The 15,278-nt window shown below is 43.1% G+C and overlaps 1 protein-coding gene across 1 annotated transcript in view; it reads left to right on the plus strand.

Annotated features, from left to right (window-relative positions):
- BAZ1B (bromodomain adjacent to zinc finger domain 1B) overlaps nucleotides 1,384-15,278 on the plus strand; it is a 53,546-nt gene continuing 39,651 nt past the window's right edge. Inside the window, exons 1-3 of the mRNA XM_018040609.1 lie at nucleotides 1,384-1,853; nucleotides 10,976-11,092; nucleotides 13,453-13,597. Of these exons, the coding sequence (XP_017896098.1) occupies nucleotides 1,747-1,853; nucleotides 10,976-11,092; nucleotides 13,453-13,597 (369 nt within the window). The 5' untranslated portion in view covers nucleotides 1,384-1,746. The remainder of the gene's footprint in view (nucleotides 1,854-10,975; nucleotides 11,093-13,452; nucleotides 13,598-15,278) is intronic.

Below are 15,278 nucleotides of genomic sequence, written 5' to 3' on the forward strand. Positions count from 1 at the left end.
TGTCTAGGCTGGAAAGATATGTTCTTGGGCCACTGCAGATTTTTGAACCAAGGTAGTAAACAAGAAGATTCTTGAGAGTCCCTTGGACTGCAAGAACAAACCAGATTTCAATCCTGAATATTCACTGGAAGGACTAATGCTGAAGCACCAATACTTTGGCCCTCTGATGGGAAGAGCTAATCCATTGGAAAAGACCCTAATGCTGGGAAAGATTAAGGGCAGGAGGAGAAGGGGGTGACAGAGGATGAGATGATTAGGTAGCAGCACCGATTCAATAGACATGAATCTGAGCAAACTCCGGAAGATAGTGAAGGACAGGGGAGCCTGGTGTGCTGCAGTCCAGGGGGTCACAAAGAGTCTGATAAAACTTAGCGATTGAACAATAAACAAAAAACAATTTAATAGGGATGAATGATTAGTAAGTGTGTTTCTGACTGTAATGGATGGGCAAACAGATTTTGAGTGACTGTAGTCTACTTAGGGAAGTAGCTCAAACATTCTCACTCTCCAGGCACGGTTATTTGTTTTTCTACAGCACCCTATGTATAGTGTTCATCACATAGAACAGTGATTATCTCTTATTTTTTTCAGAGCAGTAGTCTCTGTCTTATTTTCTTCCCCTGTTGCACCCCACGTAGGGCCCTGAACATTTTAGGTGCTAAAAGAGACTATATGAGTGAATGAATTTATCTTTAATAGACATGCCCTTTAATGTATTTTTCCAACGAAGCTTCTATATTACCCTTTCCAGCAAACTCCTAGAAGCAAGCATTATACTATTACGCCACTCTAGTCTAGAAGTTAACTTTAGGGGGACCCAACCTGAACCTCAAGTTACCTCAACAGAACCTATGCCGATAAAGTGTCCGGGTTACTTCCCGCCAACCCCTCCTTCCGTGAGCCCCACCCGCGCATCTCCGGGCGTGGCCGAGCGCGGTGCCTTTAAGAAGGAGGCGGAGCCCGAGTGGAAAGACAAAGCCCCTGGACGCGCGCTCCCCCTCCCCCCTCCGGCGCACCACACGGACAGTGGTGCCCGGATGTCGGTGTCGCCTTCAGTGACAGATGGCGCAGATCAGTACATGTTAGAGGGCTTTTCTGGCCTGACCTCTCTGAATTCCCGGCCTTTCCGTCCCCCATTTTTTCCCACTTTCAACTCCGCCGCCGGAGGCCCGCGCGTCTGTCACTGGCGCTTACATAACGTGACCTTTCACCTCTTCATACTGCCCTCTAGTGAGCTGCAACCCAACTAGGCGGCCCGGGAAGGGGGCGGGACCCAACCGCAGAGCGGCAGCTCCTCTGAGCCAATAGATTCTGGGTGCTGACCAGTTCTCCGCCTATTGGAGAATTCGCCACCGGCGCCACAGGGGAGCAAGTTAGTGTGCGCGCTGGCCGGGCGGGGGGGTGGAGGGGAATCTCCCGCCATTTTTCAATAATTTCCTCCGGTGCAGCTGAGGAGGAGTCGTGACTGCCGAACGTGGGGACCCGTAGCGAAGGTTGGCCGGAGGCTTCGGGACGGCGCGGAAGTGTGTGAGAGAGTTCTGTGCCCGTGGGTCCCGTTCCATGGCTCTAGCGCGGCGGCGCCAGCAGTGAGGGAGCCGAGTTCGCGCCGCCCTCTCACCCCTCCCCTCCCCCACCCCACCCCCGGGAGCCAGGCGCTCGCTCCGGGCCGCGGGGCCTAGTGTTGCGCCGCGGGTCCACCGAGGAGCCTCCGCCTTCCCCGCTGCCGCCGCCGCCGCCGCCGCCGCGATGGCGCCGCTCCTGGGCCGCAAGCCCTTCCCCCTGGTGAAGCCGCTTCCCGGCGAAGAGCCGCTCTTCACGATCGCGCACACTCAGGAGGCCTTCCGCACCCGGGAGTATCCTTTTCCAGCAGCGCCGGCCAGGCCGCCCGCGGGGTGGGGTGGGGCGAGGTGGGCCAAGCAGCCCCGCGCCGGTGGCAGCTGTCAGCCAGCCCGGCGCCGGCGGGCCTGCACCCGGAGCCCGAGCCCTGGGCCCGCCGATCCGGGAGTGGGGGGTGAGGGGTAGGGGGTGCGCGGGCGGGCCGGCCAGCCGGCCGGGCTCAGGCCGCCTCCGAGCCTTGAGCCCTCCATCCTTCCCCTGGCTCCGCACTTTGTCCCCGGGCCTCGTTATGGAGGAGAGACCCTCCATCCCACTCCCAGCGGGGCTTGGCGTTAGGCCCTAAGTACCGGGGATGAATGGGGTTTCCTTTGCTGCTGCTTTTTTCTTTTAAAATTAAACCTTCCACCTAAGTTTTGGAAATCGTACTTGCGCGGCCTCGTGATCCGGGTTGTACAAGGCGCGATTGCGTTCTCCCCCACCCCCCTTCCCCCATCCCGATCTCTGCGGGAGCATTTGTGTTTTGCTCCTTCCGAGCGCACTGGAGGCTGATGAACTGACAGGATCAAAATCAAGAATGAATTTCCAGACTCAGAGGAAAGACAGTAAAAAAGTTACCTTGGAGGAGCCGATGCCTTCTGTCTCTGGACTTGCACAGATTTGGAATTCTGACGGTGTACAATATCGGTATTTATCTTTAAACAGCGTTTTTCAAAGACACGCTTACAGTTTTAATGTTGTATTGTAGGAACACGAGGCTGATGTTTTAAATAAGAGGCATCCTAATCATTGCTTAAGGTTTCTTGCTGTCAAGCTTATTGTCAACTCTGTTAGCCAAACTTGTACCACTCTTACTATTTTTATGGATGCCAGATGCATCTTTTTTGAAAAAAAAGGTTTTGTAAAAAAGGTTTTTGAATGTAGCATTTTTTAGTGTAGAGAAAGCTTCAAGAGTGAAGGCTACTGTGTTAGCTTTATCACCGCTTTCCCTTTGAAAGGACTTGATTTCTCAGCAGTGTCTGTTTGCTCCCATGTAGAAGGAAGTGCGAGTGTGAGCCATATCATTTGATTATATTTCTCGTTGATCCTCCCTTTAATGTAGTGCTTTATGGGGTTGTTTCAGTGCAGTTTGAGGATATTAGGTGTTCACGCAGGAAGGGCCTTGGAAAATGAGTCCGTGCTGTAGGAAGACTCTGGAAGAAATGCAGCCAGAGTATCTCAGAGCGGAACTAGATCCTGGAGATGGTGGGGTTCCCCTGCCTGGGTATGCCTGGTAGGCCCAGACAGTTGAGATCACAGGCTTGTAAATGGAAGAGTCTGGAGAATCCAGTGCTCTTGGTACCTCATGCCTGAAAGTAGATCACAAAAGGAACATGGAATGCAGTTCCTTCGCTTTTAATGATGTGAATCCACTGTTTGTTCCAGCTGGTAGCACAAGATGTTTATGTGTGTGCGCTCAGTGGCTCAGTCATGTCCGACTCTTTGCGACTCCATGGACTATAGCCTGCCTGGCTCCTCTGTCCCTGGGATTTCCTGAGCCAGAATATTGGAGTGGGTTGCCATTTCCCACCCAGGGTTCGAACTCCCATCTCTTGGTGTCTTCTGCATTGGCGATTGTGCTCTTTACCACCGAGCCACCTGGGAAGCCTGTGGTATAAGTTACGGTGTGTTTAAGGGAGAGGTTGAAGTGGTAATCTGGTTCTTGTCCTATTAGGGCTTTGGGAGGAATGTTTTGGAGAAATGCTCCAGCTCTCCCAAACACAGCATTATTCTAAAAGTGCCCTATTATTTTTTTTAAATAACATTCCAAACATCAGTGAAGTGAAAAATTACTTGTGAAATATACTGTATCCTTTTCACATGTCTTTTGAGCAGTTGACGGTTATCACACGAATATTACTGGATGTTGATTTTCACGTCTGGTCCTAGTGAAGTATAAGAAACTGCAATAGGGAGGAGACACATTCTGAGTCTCTAACAGGAACTGAGCTCTGTTTTTAAAAAAATGGCTGTAGATAGCTAACTTAGAACTGGCAGCCTGGGTTTTTTCGTATCATTTACTGAAATTGTTGAAATATAATGGTATATATGAAGCGTTTCTTTTAATGATGACAGTTGAACACTGATGCGTGTAACTTTTAAAGTGTTGTGTATTTAATAAAAATTCTTCATCTTTAAAATCTCACCTACCAGTTTTTAGAACTCTTAACAAAGGAGTTCTTAAATTGTGTTAACCTGCTGGGAGAGAAATTGCTCCCTTGGGAATTTCTACAAGTGGAATCACTTTGAGGATGGTTTTTAAACTATTGTACTGTGTGGTTGGCAGGGTGGCATATTTTTTTATTAGGCTATTAGTAATTTCATAGAGGAGAACGAGTATGTGGTTGGGTAACTGCTGCATTTGAAGTGTTGGTTTTTTCACTTTTAAGTTTATAGTTACAATTATGTTTTTAATAGGATTTCATACTTTAATTTTCTCCTGATTCCTCCCTTTGGATTGCATGTATATTCTGTAGCAAATTTGTATGGTATTTTATTGACTTAAAGCTATGAGCATTGTGTTCTTGAAGGCATTGTTGTATGTCTTCATTAAACTTACAATGATAGTTGTGAATGATGCACACACATTTAATGACTGGGTTGTATATCCATGATTATTGTACTGTACCTTTAAATCTATGGCACATTGCTTCCCAGGATAGTACTACTACAGGCAAGGGCCTGGATCTTACCTGGGAAAGTTAACTTTATCAGAATCGCTTCTTGATCTGATTGTTTGACAGCAGAAGTCTGCACTGACTGTGTTTAAGTCAAGATGGATTTTAGGAAGGAACTGAACCTGAAGGCAGCCTGCTGTAGATTATTATTATTATTTTTTGTATTGCTTTGACTACCCTAGTTTCTAAGGCCTAGAAACGAATTCATAACCTTAGTAGCATCAGTATGAGAAGTTTTAGATGGTATAATAAGGAGAAGCTGTTAGAATATACAGTTATTCTGGCTCTAGGTAAGAATAACTTTATTTGCCAAGAAAAACATGACAAGCATTTTAAGAGCTGGGGTTAAATAGTAGTTTCAAGACAGGATTTTATTGGACAGTTGGAATACTGAGTTCGTATGCTGATTTTCATAATTGAATTTCTTTAAAGTAACAAGTTATTACCAGATTAGAGTTATTTTTAACTTAATGACAGGCTGGTCCAAAGAGAGAAAACAGGCTAAAAAGCAAACCTTGCGTTGCTGCTCTGTCTTCTCACTTAGAACTCCCAGGGTTATAGTTACACTTATTTAACCTCCATACTTTTCTGGGCCTCTTCCTTTCAGGCTATCAAGTACTTTATTGAAAGAAACCATACTTAAAAGGCTAAAGAGAACAAAGAAGCAGCATATGGTGGTAAGGAGGTACCTCTTAAACTCTTGAAAAGGGAGATGCATAATGAGTTAGTCTAGGATTTGAAAATATCTTATCATTTATAGCGTACACAACCTTTGGAGAATTGCTTTGACATTTTGTCTGCAATTATAAGTACAGCAGTTGCTGGAACATAAAAACTTCAATTGGCGTTTGCCCTGAGGGGTTATTTGAGAGTGAGTGACTTATTTTGGTAACCTAAAGTTTGAAATAGGATTCAGAGGCAGCTGACTCAATATCCTTCTGATAGGGCTTTCCCCCCCCCTTTTATTTTTTTAAACATCAAGTCAAATGAATAACCAGAAAAGAGTTATATAAACTTAAAAGTACCTCATGATAGGGGTTATTGTAGAAATTTCAGTTTTAAACTTTTAAAATTAATCTAATTTGAATAAGTAGTCAATTAAAAATTGTGTTGTCAGAGCACCTTCATTCCTAGATGAAAGCATTAGGATTACCGCTGTCCAATGGGGAGAAGGCGCTGGCACCCCACTCCAGTACTCTTGCCTGGAAAATCCCATGGATGGAGGAGCCTGGTGGGCTGCAGTCCATGGGGTCACTAGGAGTCAGACACGACTGAGTGACTTCACTTTCACTTTTCACTTTCATGCATTGGAGAAGGAAATGGCAGCTCACTCCAGTGTTCTTGCCTGGAGAATCCCAGGGACGGGGGAGCCTGGTGGGCTGCCTTCTATGGTGTCACACAGAGTTGGACACGACTGAAGTGACTTGGCAGCTGTCCAGTGTGATGTGGTGGTGGTGGTGGTTTGTTTGGTAAGTCGTGCACAGACCCCATGGACTGTAGCCCACCAGACTCCTCTGTCCACAGGATTCTCCAGGCAAGAATACTGGTGTGGGTCTTCCAGACCGGGAATTGAACCTGGGTCTCCTGCATTGTAGGCAGATTCTTTACCAACTGACCTGCAAGGGAAGCCCCAATGTGATGTGAGCCACATGTAATTAAATTTTTTCTAGTGGCCACATGTGAAAAAAAGGAAAGACACATTTTTCTTATTTTCCAAGATTCAGGCTGAAGGAGCTGTCCCTTGTCTGCAGCATCTTTTTCTGGTGGCAGAGAGAACAACAGGAAACTGTGATGGCTTTTTAAGCTTCTTCCTGGAGGTGGCCTCTGTTCCATCTATTTGTCAAAGCAAGTCATGTGGTCAGACCCAAGGTGGTGATGGGGTGGTGATGCACTTTCCTCTTCCCAGGAGGCGTTTCAAGCCACATGGTAGAGGGTGGAGATGTATTGATAGAATCCTCTTACGGATTGGAGTGGATATTTGGAAAGAATAGTACTGTCTGCCATATTTTAGGGTTAAGGAAATGTTTCCTGGGGAAAGTTATTTTTAAGTTGAGATCTAAAGGATGGTTAGAAGTTAGATGGGGACTTCCCTGGAGATCCAGTGGTTGAGATTCTGCGCTTCCACTTAACGGGACATGGGTTCAATCCCTGGTCAGGGAACTAAGATCCTATACAGGCCAGGTGGCGCAGCAAAGGAAAACGTTTAGTTAGATGAAGAAGAGGTCTACATCTTTTGAAGAGCTTGTGAGTTTGATGGTTCTTGATTTTGAAAAAAAAAAAGTTATTAAAAAAATGTTAAAACCTTTTATTTATTTTTATTTTTTTGTGCCGTTGCACTTGTGGAACCCGGGCAAATGGCAGTAAACTCACTGAGTCCTGACCACGGGACACCAGAGAATTCCCGCTTTTGAGAAATTGAAATCAGTTTCATATGGCTGGAGTGAGAAAGTAGGAATGGAGATGCAGTGATGAGGTACACGAATGGGGCTGCATTACCAGTCGCTGTGAGATAGACTGAGGAATTTGGACTTTGCCTTAAATTTAGTGGAGGCTGTTAAAAGAATTTGAAAAGCAAAGAAGCAAGCCTTTAGGTTAGGAAGATTACTGGGGGTGCAGCATTAAGAATAGTTAAGAGTGGCTCTGTAGCCTCGAGACCAGTGTCAGCTAGACCTAGACCGGTGATTAAGTCATCTCAGCACTAGACAGACAACAGCGGTCTGAATAAATTCAGTAGCCCTTGCAGTGGAGAGAAGTACAGTTTGTGAATTTCTGAAATAAGTAGATTTGGCAGGATTTGGTGATTGATTGAGAAGGAGTCAGGTTATGTTTTGGTTATCATTTGGTTAGTGGTGTCCTGTGACATCAGTTCGGTTCAGTCACTCAGTCGAGTCTGTCTCTTTGCACCCCCATGGACTGCAGCACACCAGGCTTCCCTGTCCATCACCAACTCCTGGAGGTTGCTCAAACTCATGTCCATCGAGTCGTGATGCCATCCACCATCTCATCCTCTCTCGTCCCCTTATCTTCCTGCCTTCAGTCTTGCCTAGCGTCAGGGTCTTTTCCATGGAGTCAGTTCTTTGCATCAGGTGGCCAAAGTATTGGAGTTTTGCTTCAGCATCAGTCCTTCTAATGAATATTCAGGACTGATTTCCTTTAGAATGAACTGGTTTGCTCTCCTTGCAGTCCAAGACTCTGAAGAGTCTTCTCCAACACTACAGTTCAAAAACATCAATTCTTTGGTGCTCAGCTTTCTTTATAGTCCAACTGTCACATCCATACATGACTACTGGAATAACTCTAGCTTTGACTGTGACATAGCGGGCCCTATGAGACTGGAAGGAAGAGAAGAAAGACGTATCCCCTGAGGACATAAAGTGGTTAGAACCAAATAGGCTCAAGGTGGCAGAAGCCTGGACTTGCAGTAGCCTTGAATCTCACTATAAATATTCTTTGTAATACTTTAACATGTGGTAAATGACTCCCACAGGCACCAAGACCTTTTGGAGGCTGGGCCATAAAAGGCCAGAAAGTGGGTGGTGGCCCAATTCTTGGAAATGCCTGCCCCTTCCCCAAAATAGTTGGAATAATCCTTCTGCTACTGCTTATGAATTTACCCAACCCATTAAAAACTAACCATCCCGTATTTCAGGGCCTCTCACCTTCTGAGGTGGCCCTCACTGTGGAATGTGTGTCTCCCTAAATAAACCTTTCCCATTTAGGTCTTAGGGCAGAGCCTGACTGCTTGCATCCTTCACAAGTGTTCTATGTTAATAAATCTACTTCTTCCCTATAGCTTGCTTCTTGCTGAATTCCTTCTGTGCTGATACTAAAGAACCTGAGCTTCATTAAGTCCTGAGACCAGGTGTGTGACTTCAGCAGGGAGACTGGGTTCAAGTCCCATCTGCAATGTAATTGGGTTTGAGTCCCAGTCTGAGACGTGGGGTTTCACCTAGAAGAGGATCAGTTGTTCATTTTGTTTTGACTGTGGAGTCATGAAGTGTTTAGTTTGGACATTCTTATGATGAATTGCTGAGGCTATCCAAATGGAGATGTATGTGTTGCTAGTATATATCTATATATGGGCCTGGAGTTCAGAGAGAGCGGACTAAGCTGTTGATAGAAGTTATTAGCATTTGTAGATAGTAATTGAAGTTAATAGAAGTGGATGAGGCCACCCAGAACGAGACTGCTGTACTGATAAAGATTTTCAAAGGTGGGTGGGAAAGACTTGTATCAGGGTAGAAGGGACTTTCATTACTGTATTTGAAAAACCATAATCAATCAATATTTGCTATTTAAATATATATTGTTTGAAACTAGTTTCCTTTTTTTTTCCTTCTGAAAATAAAAATCTTAGAAAGTAAAACCCAATAAAATCTTGGTAAGTGGTTTTCAGTTCTGTGGGGGGTCAGAGTATTTTTCCCATTGCAACATGTTTGCATTTCAAGGGGCCTGAGGGCAAGTGAGATTTTTAAATCAGAAGAAATGGGTTTAAAAGCAAACAAGACTGGGAAAAAAGGATGTGAGTGTGAGAAGCACAAAGGACCTGAGAAGAAGATGATTACCAGTGAGGACAGTTAAATGTTTTAAAATGTTATGACTGCTTGAGAAATGAGGATCAGAAGCTGGATTTGGAGAATGGCTCTGTTATGGGAGAGAAAGAACTGAACTGAAAAGTATGTAAGTGGTTACAGTTAGGGGGCTCAGGAGGTTAGGATGAGTCCCTGAGTTCTGACTTGGACCATTCAGTGAGATAGGGAGTATCTGTTAAAGAGCAGGTTTGAGCAGGAGTGGAGGGTAGTGAGAGTTTAGAAAAAGTTGGATTTGAGGAATCACTGAGGCATCTGGGTGGGAGCAGTCCTGTGTATTATTGGCCATATGGGTCTTAGTCTGAGGAGAATGGACTTGGCACGTTATTCCAACTTTTGAAAGTAACAGTAATAAAAACGTAATGCTTTCTCTTTAGGATATATTTGTTAACCTCACATTCTCTCTGATGATGCAGTGAATTTCTTCAGTGTAGCCGAATGATGTATTAGAATGTTATTAAGCTTTTTGAATGTTTAAATAAATCCACTTACTGATTGTTTTTTATTTTATCTCCTCTCCCCAGGTGCAAATAGAGAAACAGAAAACAAACCCATTTTGTCGGTTAGTTAGTTAATGTCCCTATGGAAGCCATGCTAGTTCGTTTTCACCATAGGATTTTATAAATTTTCAGTGATTGGATTTGCATAGGGCTCTATGGAAATCTGACTCGTGGTTTTCACTGGTACTCTATTTTAATAGTTTAATCATTTAAATATTATCATCACCCCACTGAGGAAAAAGAGACGTATTGTTTTTGGCAGATCCAGAGAATGATACAGTGAGAGAAGGTACTTATTTATTGACTAAAACTACAGTTTTGGATTATTTATGGATTTATCCTTGTCATTTTTCTTTTAACTCATAATAGCCCTAGAAGACCAAGAATCTCCTTTATATTAAAAATGAATTATTTGTTTAGTTGTTCAGTAATGTTACAAGAGGAGCTGTTTAAATACTTTTTATTTTAACCATTCTAGAAGCTGTCACTTGGAAAGTACAGAGATTGGCAGTTAATTCTCTAGTTGTGGTGTCAGTTTTCCTGCGTAGCACCTTCTGCCTGTCACTTGAATTTGAACGTGGCTGGCTGATAATGAATTCCAGTTGGGGTGGTGTGGAAAGTTCCCATGTACACAGCACTAGTTGTATGATCTCTTCCTTCCTCTCTACCTCACAAAGACGGACTAATTACTGGTAAATGACTTGTGAACGTGGTGTTACTGCAGATAACATAAACTTAGCAGTAGCTGACTGACTCGTGTCTGACTCTGTGCGACCCCATAGATGGCAGCCCACCAGGCTCCTCTGTCCATGGGATTCTCCAGGCAAGAGTACTGGAGTGGGGTGCTACTATGCCAGAATTATTTTTAGGATTTTATGGTATTTATTTTTTAAACCCAAGAGAATCAAGAACTGTTTCCAAGGTAGACTGGAAGGTTATTAGTAAATGGATCATGAGTGTGTGCACAGGGTTATTATTCCAAACTGCCTGGGAAACTGGTGTAGCCATTTTATCTTACTGTGGAACTGATTCTTAAACTTGCTGACCATTTGAGTTGTGAATTTCACATACCTTAGATTCTTACTCCTTAGCTCTTGTGTTTTATTTTGCCTTTAATTTTTTTTCTTATAATTCTTAGTTCTGTGGGAGTCTTGTGAAGTGAAATTTGGGTGAGTAGTGTTAATCATCTTGCTTGGATTTGCCAGGTGAAAACTCTGATTTCAGTTTATGCTGTGCATTACAGAAAGGATACTGTGGTTTTTTCCATATATAAGTAGTTTGTGGATTAGTCTGCCTCTGTTGCTTGAGTATGGTTTTCCTGAGCCACTGCTCACAGAGAGTATGAAGCCCGCTTGGAAAGATACAGTGAGCGCATCTGGACGTGTAAAAGTACCGGGAGCAGTCAGCTCACACACAAGGAGGCCTGGGAGGAGGAACAGGAAGTTGCTGAACTGTAAGTAGGAGAAGCACTGCCCTTCTAACGCTGTCTTCACATGATTAGGAAAAGGGGACTGTTAACCACAAGACAGTATTTGTATGTAAGTTTATGGGGCTTGGATTGGATGTATGTAAGTTTATGGGGCTTGGATTGGATGCATTATATCGATGTACTGGTGTCTTGCCTCTACTCATTTTGTGAGTAACACACTATGTCGGATATACAGTTGTGCATACACTTAACTTAGGTATGTACCAGGCTTTTGAATGTTCTTGCTGTGTGCTTTTCCCTTATAAATACTCTGGGAATGTGGTTCTAAGCAAAGGAAGCTGATATAATCTAGAAGTAATACAGAGGCAGCGAATTAGCAGAGGATTTTCTTTATTTTGTGGTCATTTGAAATTTAAGACAGTATTTATAGCAGCTATTGAAAAGAAATACACAGTTTGAAGATCGTTTACCTGAGTGGGATGGTTAAATGAGGTATCTTAAAAATTCTGTGTGTGTTCAAAGGGTATATTTTGTCTGGGTATTTTTTCAAAGAAAATACTCAGAATTTAGACAACAGATGCTTGCGAAGATAAGTAGGAACTAGGGATGATAAAACAGTACTTTTTTGGAAAATGAAATATAATTGATATGCAATATTATATGTTTCAGGTGTACAGTATGGTGATTCATAATTTTTTAAAAAAAATTTTATTATTTGGCTGCTCTGGGTCTTAGTTGTAGCATGTGGGATCTAGCTCCCTGACCAGGGATGGAACCTGGGCCCCCTGAACTGGGAGCTCAGAGTCTTAGCCACGGGACCACCAGGGAAGTCCCTGATTGATAATTTTTAAAGGCATATGCTCTGTGTAGGGAAAGCGCAAAGTAGCCATGGTGGTAGTAGTCAGGCTCTCCTGCTCTCACCCCACGGTCTGTAAATACATGGTTATGTAACGGCTGAGAGCATGTACAGCACTGCGCATGCGCATCACGATGGGTACCTGCTAGGGCACAGGCCACTTGGTTCTGTAAACGCATATAAGCTCCACCTGAAAAGCCCTTGCAGCTTCGTTATGGCCATGTCCACTAGGTCAGAACGGCTGCCTCACGGCTGCTGTGCCAGCCCGGAGAAAATAAACATGTCTGCTGTTCCTATGGCTCCGTGAGTTTTCTTCCAGTTTCCCTGATCACACCTTGCCTACCAAGGGTTCAGCGAACAGTGAGATACTATTTATAGTTATTATAGAAAAACAATGTCCTTTTGGAAATTCAGAGTAAAAACGTTTTCTGTGGACTTCTCATTGACTTTTCTTAATAGTATATAAACAGAGAGCATACAGTTTAGTGATCAATACCATTCTGCTCTTTTGCCTGTGTAACAGAGCACTGTCTTCACTTGAGACCTGGGCTCAGCAATGGCTCCATCACTGATTAATAATTAGTCAAGTCTGTTAACCTGGTGCCTGTTTCTTTGCTTAGGTCACTGACGTTGTTCCGTTTTGAATTAGCGTTATTTATGTTTATACCTTTATAGTATACTAGACTCCGGGTTGGCCTACCTCTTCTGTAGAGTACCAGTTAATATATTTTAGGGTTTGTGGGCCATGTGGTCTCTGTCTCAACTATTCAGCTTTGATGTTGTACAGTGAAAACAGCTATTGATAATACCATAACTGAATGGGAGTGACTAGGTCCCAATAAAATTTTATTTACCAAAGAAAATACTGGTAGCAGGGTGGAGTTGGCTCATAGGCTGCTGCTGCTACCTGTAGTAGCCTGTAAACTAGAGGGCAGGTGTCATGTTTCATTTATGCTAAAATTCGTCACAGTGCCTAGGCACAACCGTTTGTACTGTAAAAGCACGTACAATTTGCTCTTTACAAAATAGAGATAATGCTACCTTCTGGATGTGTTTTTGGGTGTGTAAAAGTTCTCTTTGAATGAAAGATGGTAGCCATTAACCTATAGCAAATAAAGAAAATAAAGAGTAGTAAGGGGGAGATCAGTTATTGTTGCTTGTAATACGATGATGCACCTGGATAACCCAAAGACAACCAGGTGGACAGCTGTTAGGAACAGATCAGAGAATTGATGAGAATAAATTGCCCTCCTTCACACAAAGAACTAAAGTACAGTGGGAATTCAGAGGTTAGCAAGACTAACTTAGAGTTGCTGGGGAGAACTCCACGAGATTTAATGAAGTAGGTGACACTTGAAGGATAGTTGGTGCCCAGCTTCAGAGGACAGGGTAAGGTGTTTATATTTACTTCTGTGAATAATCTTTGTACCTTGCCTGTATGTGCTAAAGGACTTTTTCAGTTGACCCGAATAACTCTCTGGATAGTCTTTTCCGCATTTTCTTGGAAACTGATGACTTGTTTGTTTAGTTTGAAGGAGGAGTTCCCTGCCTGGTATGAGAAACTTGTCCTGGAAATGGTTCACCATAACACAGCCTCCTTAGAGAAGCTAGTGGATACTGCTTGGTTGGAGATCATGACCAAATACGCAGTGGGAGAAGAGTGTGACTTTGAGGTGAGCGCCTGTTTTTACTTATTTTTTTAAATGTGATTTGATTCACTAACCATATGACAAGATTATTTCTATGTGATAATATTGAAGTCCCCTTTATGTAATAGTATCAAATATATTTTTAAACATTTAATAATATTAAGTATTTTAATCACTAAATTTTAGAACTATGTAAAAGACTTTCAGCTATTTTTAGTCCAAATCTATGGAATCTAAGGCAAAAGATGTCCCATTTCCCTACAGCAGTGATTGAGTTGACTTCTTCTATATCAGTTTGTTTAATTTTCCAGCCCATTACTAGATGATAACTGTCACTAAAGTAGATAGGTAGGATAACTATTACTGTTGTTAAAGGATTTACTAAAATACATAGGTTAACTATTTGCATAATACTAAAGCAATCCCTATATAGTCCTTTGAAAGCTTAAAATAAGATTCGTTTGTTGAAGTTCTGTATGATACTGGGCTGGTTGCTTGTATGATATCTTACAGAATCCGCACAGAAAGGCTGAGGTGGTAAACAGGCTTAGATGTTTAAATAGCTTGTTGAGGTTGATACAGTACTAGTGTGTAATGAAATAGCTGACTGACAGTGGTCAGGATTTCTCAAAGTTTAGCCTAAATAAAATTACTCTGAGGATTTCTGAATATGCATTCTTGGGCCCTATCCCCTGAGACTTTACATGGAAGATCTCGGGTAGGACCTGAAAGTTTACAGTTGTAACACACTCCAGGATGTGATGATATGAACCCCCCGGGGGACAACCATTTTGGGTAGCATCAGCTTAACCAGTGAAGATAGTTGATTATCTCACATAATAAGTCTTAGAAGCAGGCAATTCCAGGTTTGGTATAGAGGCTGTCCTTCTGCCTTTCTGTTCTGTTCTTAGTGTTCGGTTTTGTCCTTAGTTTTGTTGCCTCTTGGTTGTAAAATTGTGACTGTATTCAGAGCAAGCCAATGCTTGTCTAAGGATAGTAAGAAAATCTTTATCAGAAGCATATTCTTCCCTATTCCCTTTCATCTTTACATATTATTGACTACACCATGGCTTACATAACCGTCTTCAGCTACAAGGGGGCTAAGAAAGTGAATACTCCCTTTTTTATTCCCTTCCTTTTTTTTGAAGCCTCAAAAGGAGGAGGGAGAAAAGGAGGAGAGGGATGGCTTAGGTTAACCCAGCAGTAGCCAGTAAGTCGTCTGGTTCCATAGTTCTTGTTCTTTCCTCAGTTTACTTTGACTCCCTGTATCTCCCAGCTACTTTTTATATTTGTAATGTCTGTGGAATCATCATTGGTTTTTAATCACACACTTTATATCATTCAGTGTGCTGGCAGGAAACAGATGGTATTATTCAAATGGTGTAATTGAATTGAGTTTGAAAAAGAAACTTCAGATCACAGTCTGATCTAGGTCAAGGAAAACCAACAAGGAAAGGTTAAGTACCTCATGGCAAGCAATAGTGGAGAGGCTTTACTGCGTCTAAACTCCCAAGTAAATGAGGGGAAGGGAAGGTTACTGGGACTAGGAGAGAATAATGTCATTGTAGGAAAGCGCTTGCTGTAGTGAGAAGCTACCAGCCTGCTGAGGCTGGCAGTCAGGAGGATGCCAGTGTCACCCCACTGTCAGCTTTCTCTCACCCTGTGATTTTCTGCTTATGCGCCCCGTGGATTGAACTCAAAACCT

The sequence above is a fragment of the Capra hircus genome, chromosome 25, assembly GCF_001704415.2.
Source record: "Capra hircus breed San Clemente chromosome 25, ASM170441v1, whole genome shotgun sequence".
Classification (NCBI taxonomy): Eukaryota; Metazoa; Chordata; class Mammalia; order Artiodactyla; family Bovidae; genus Capra; species Capra hircus.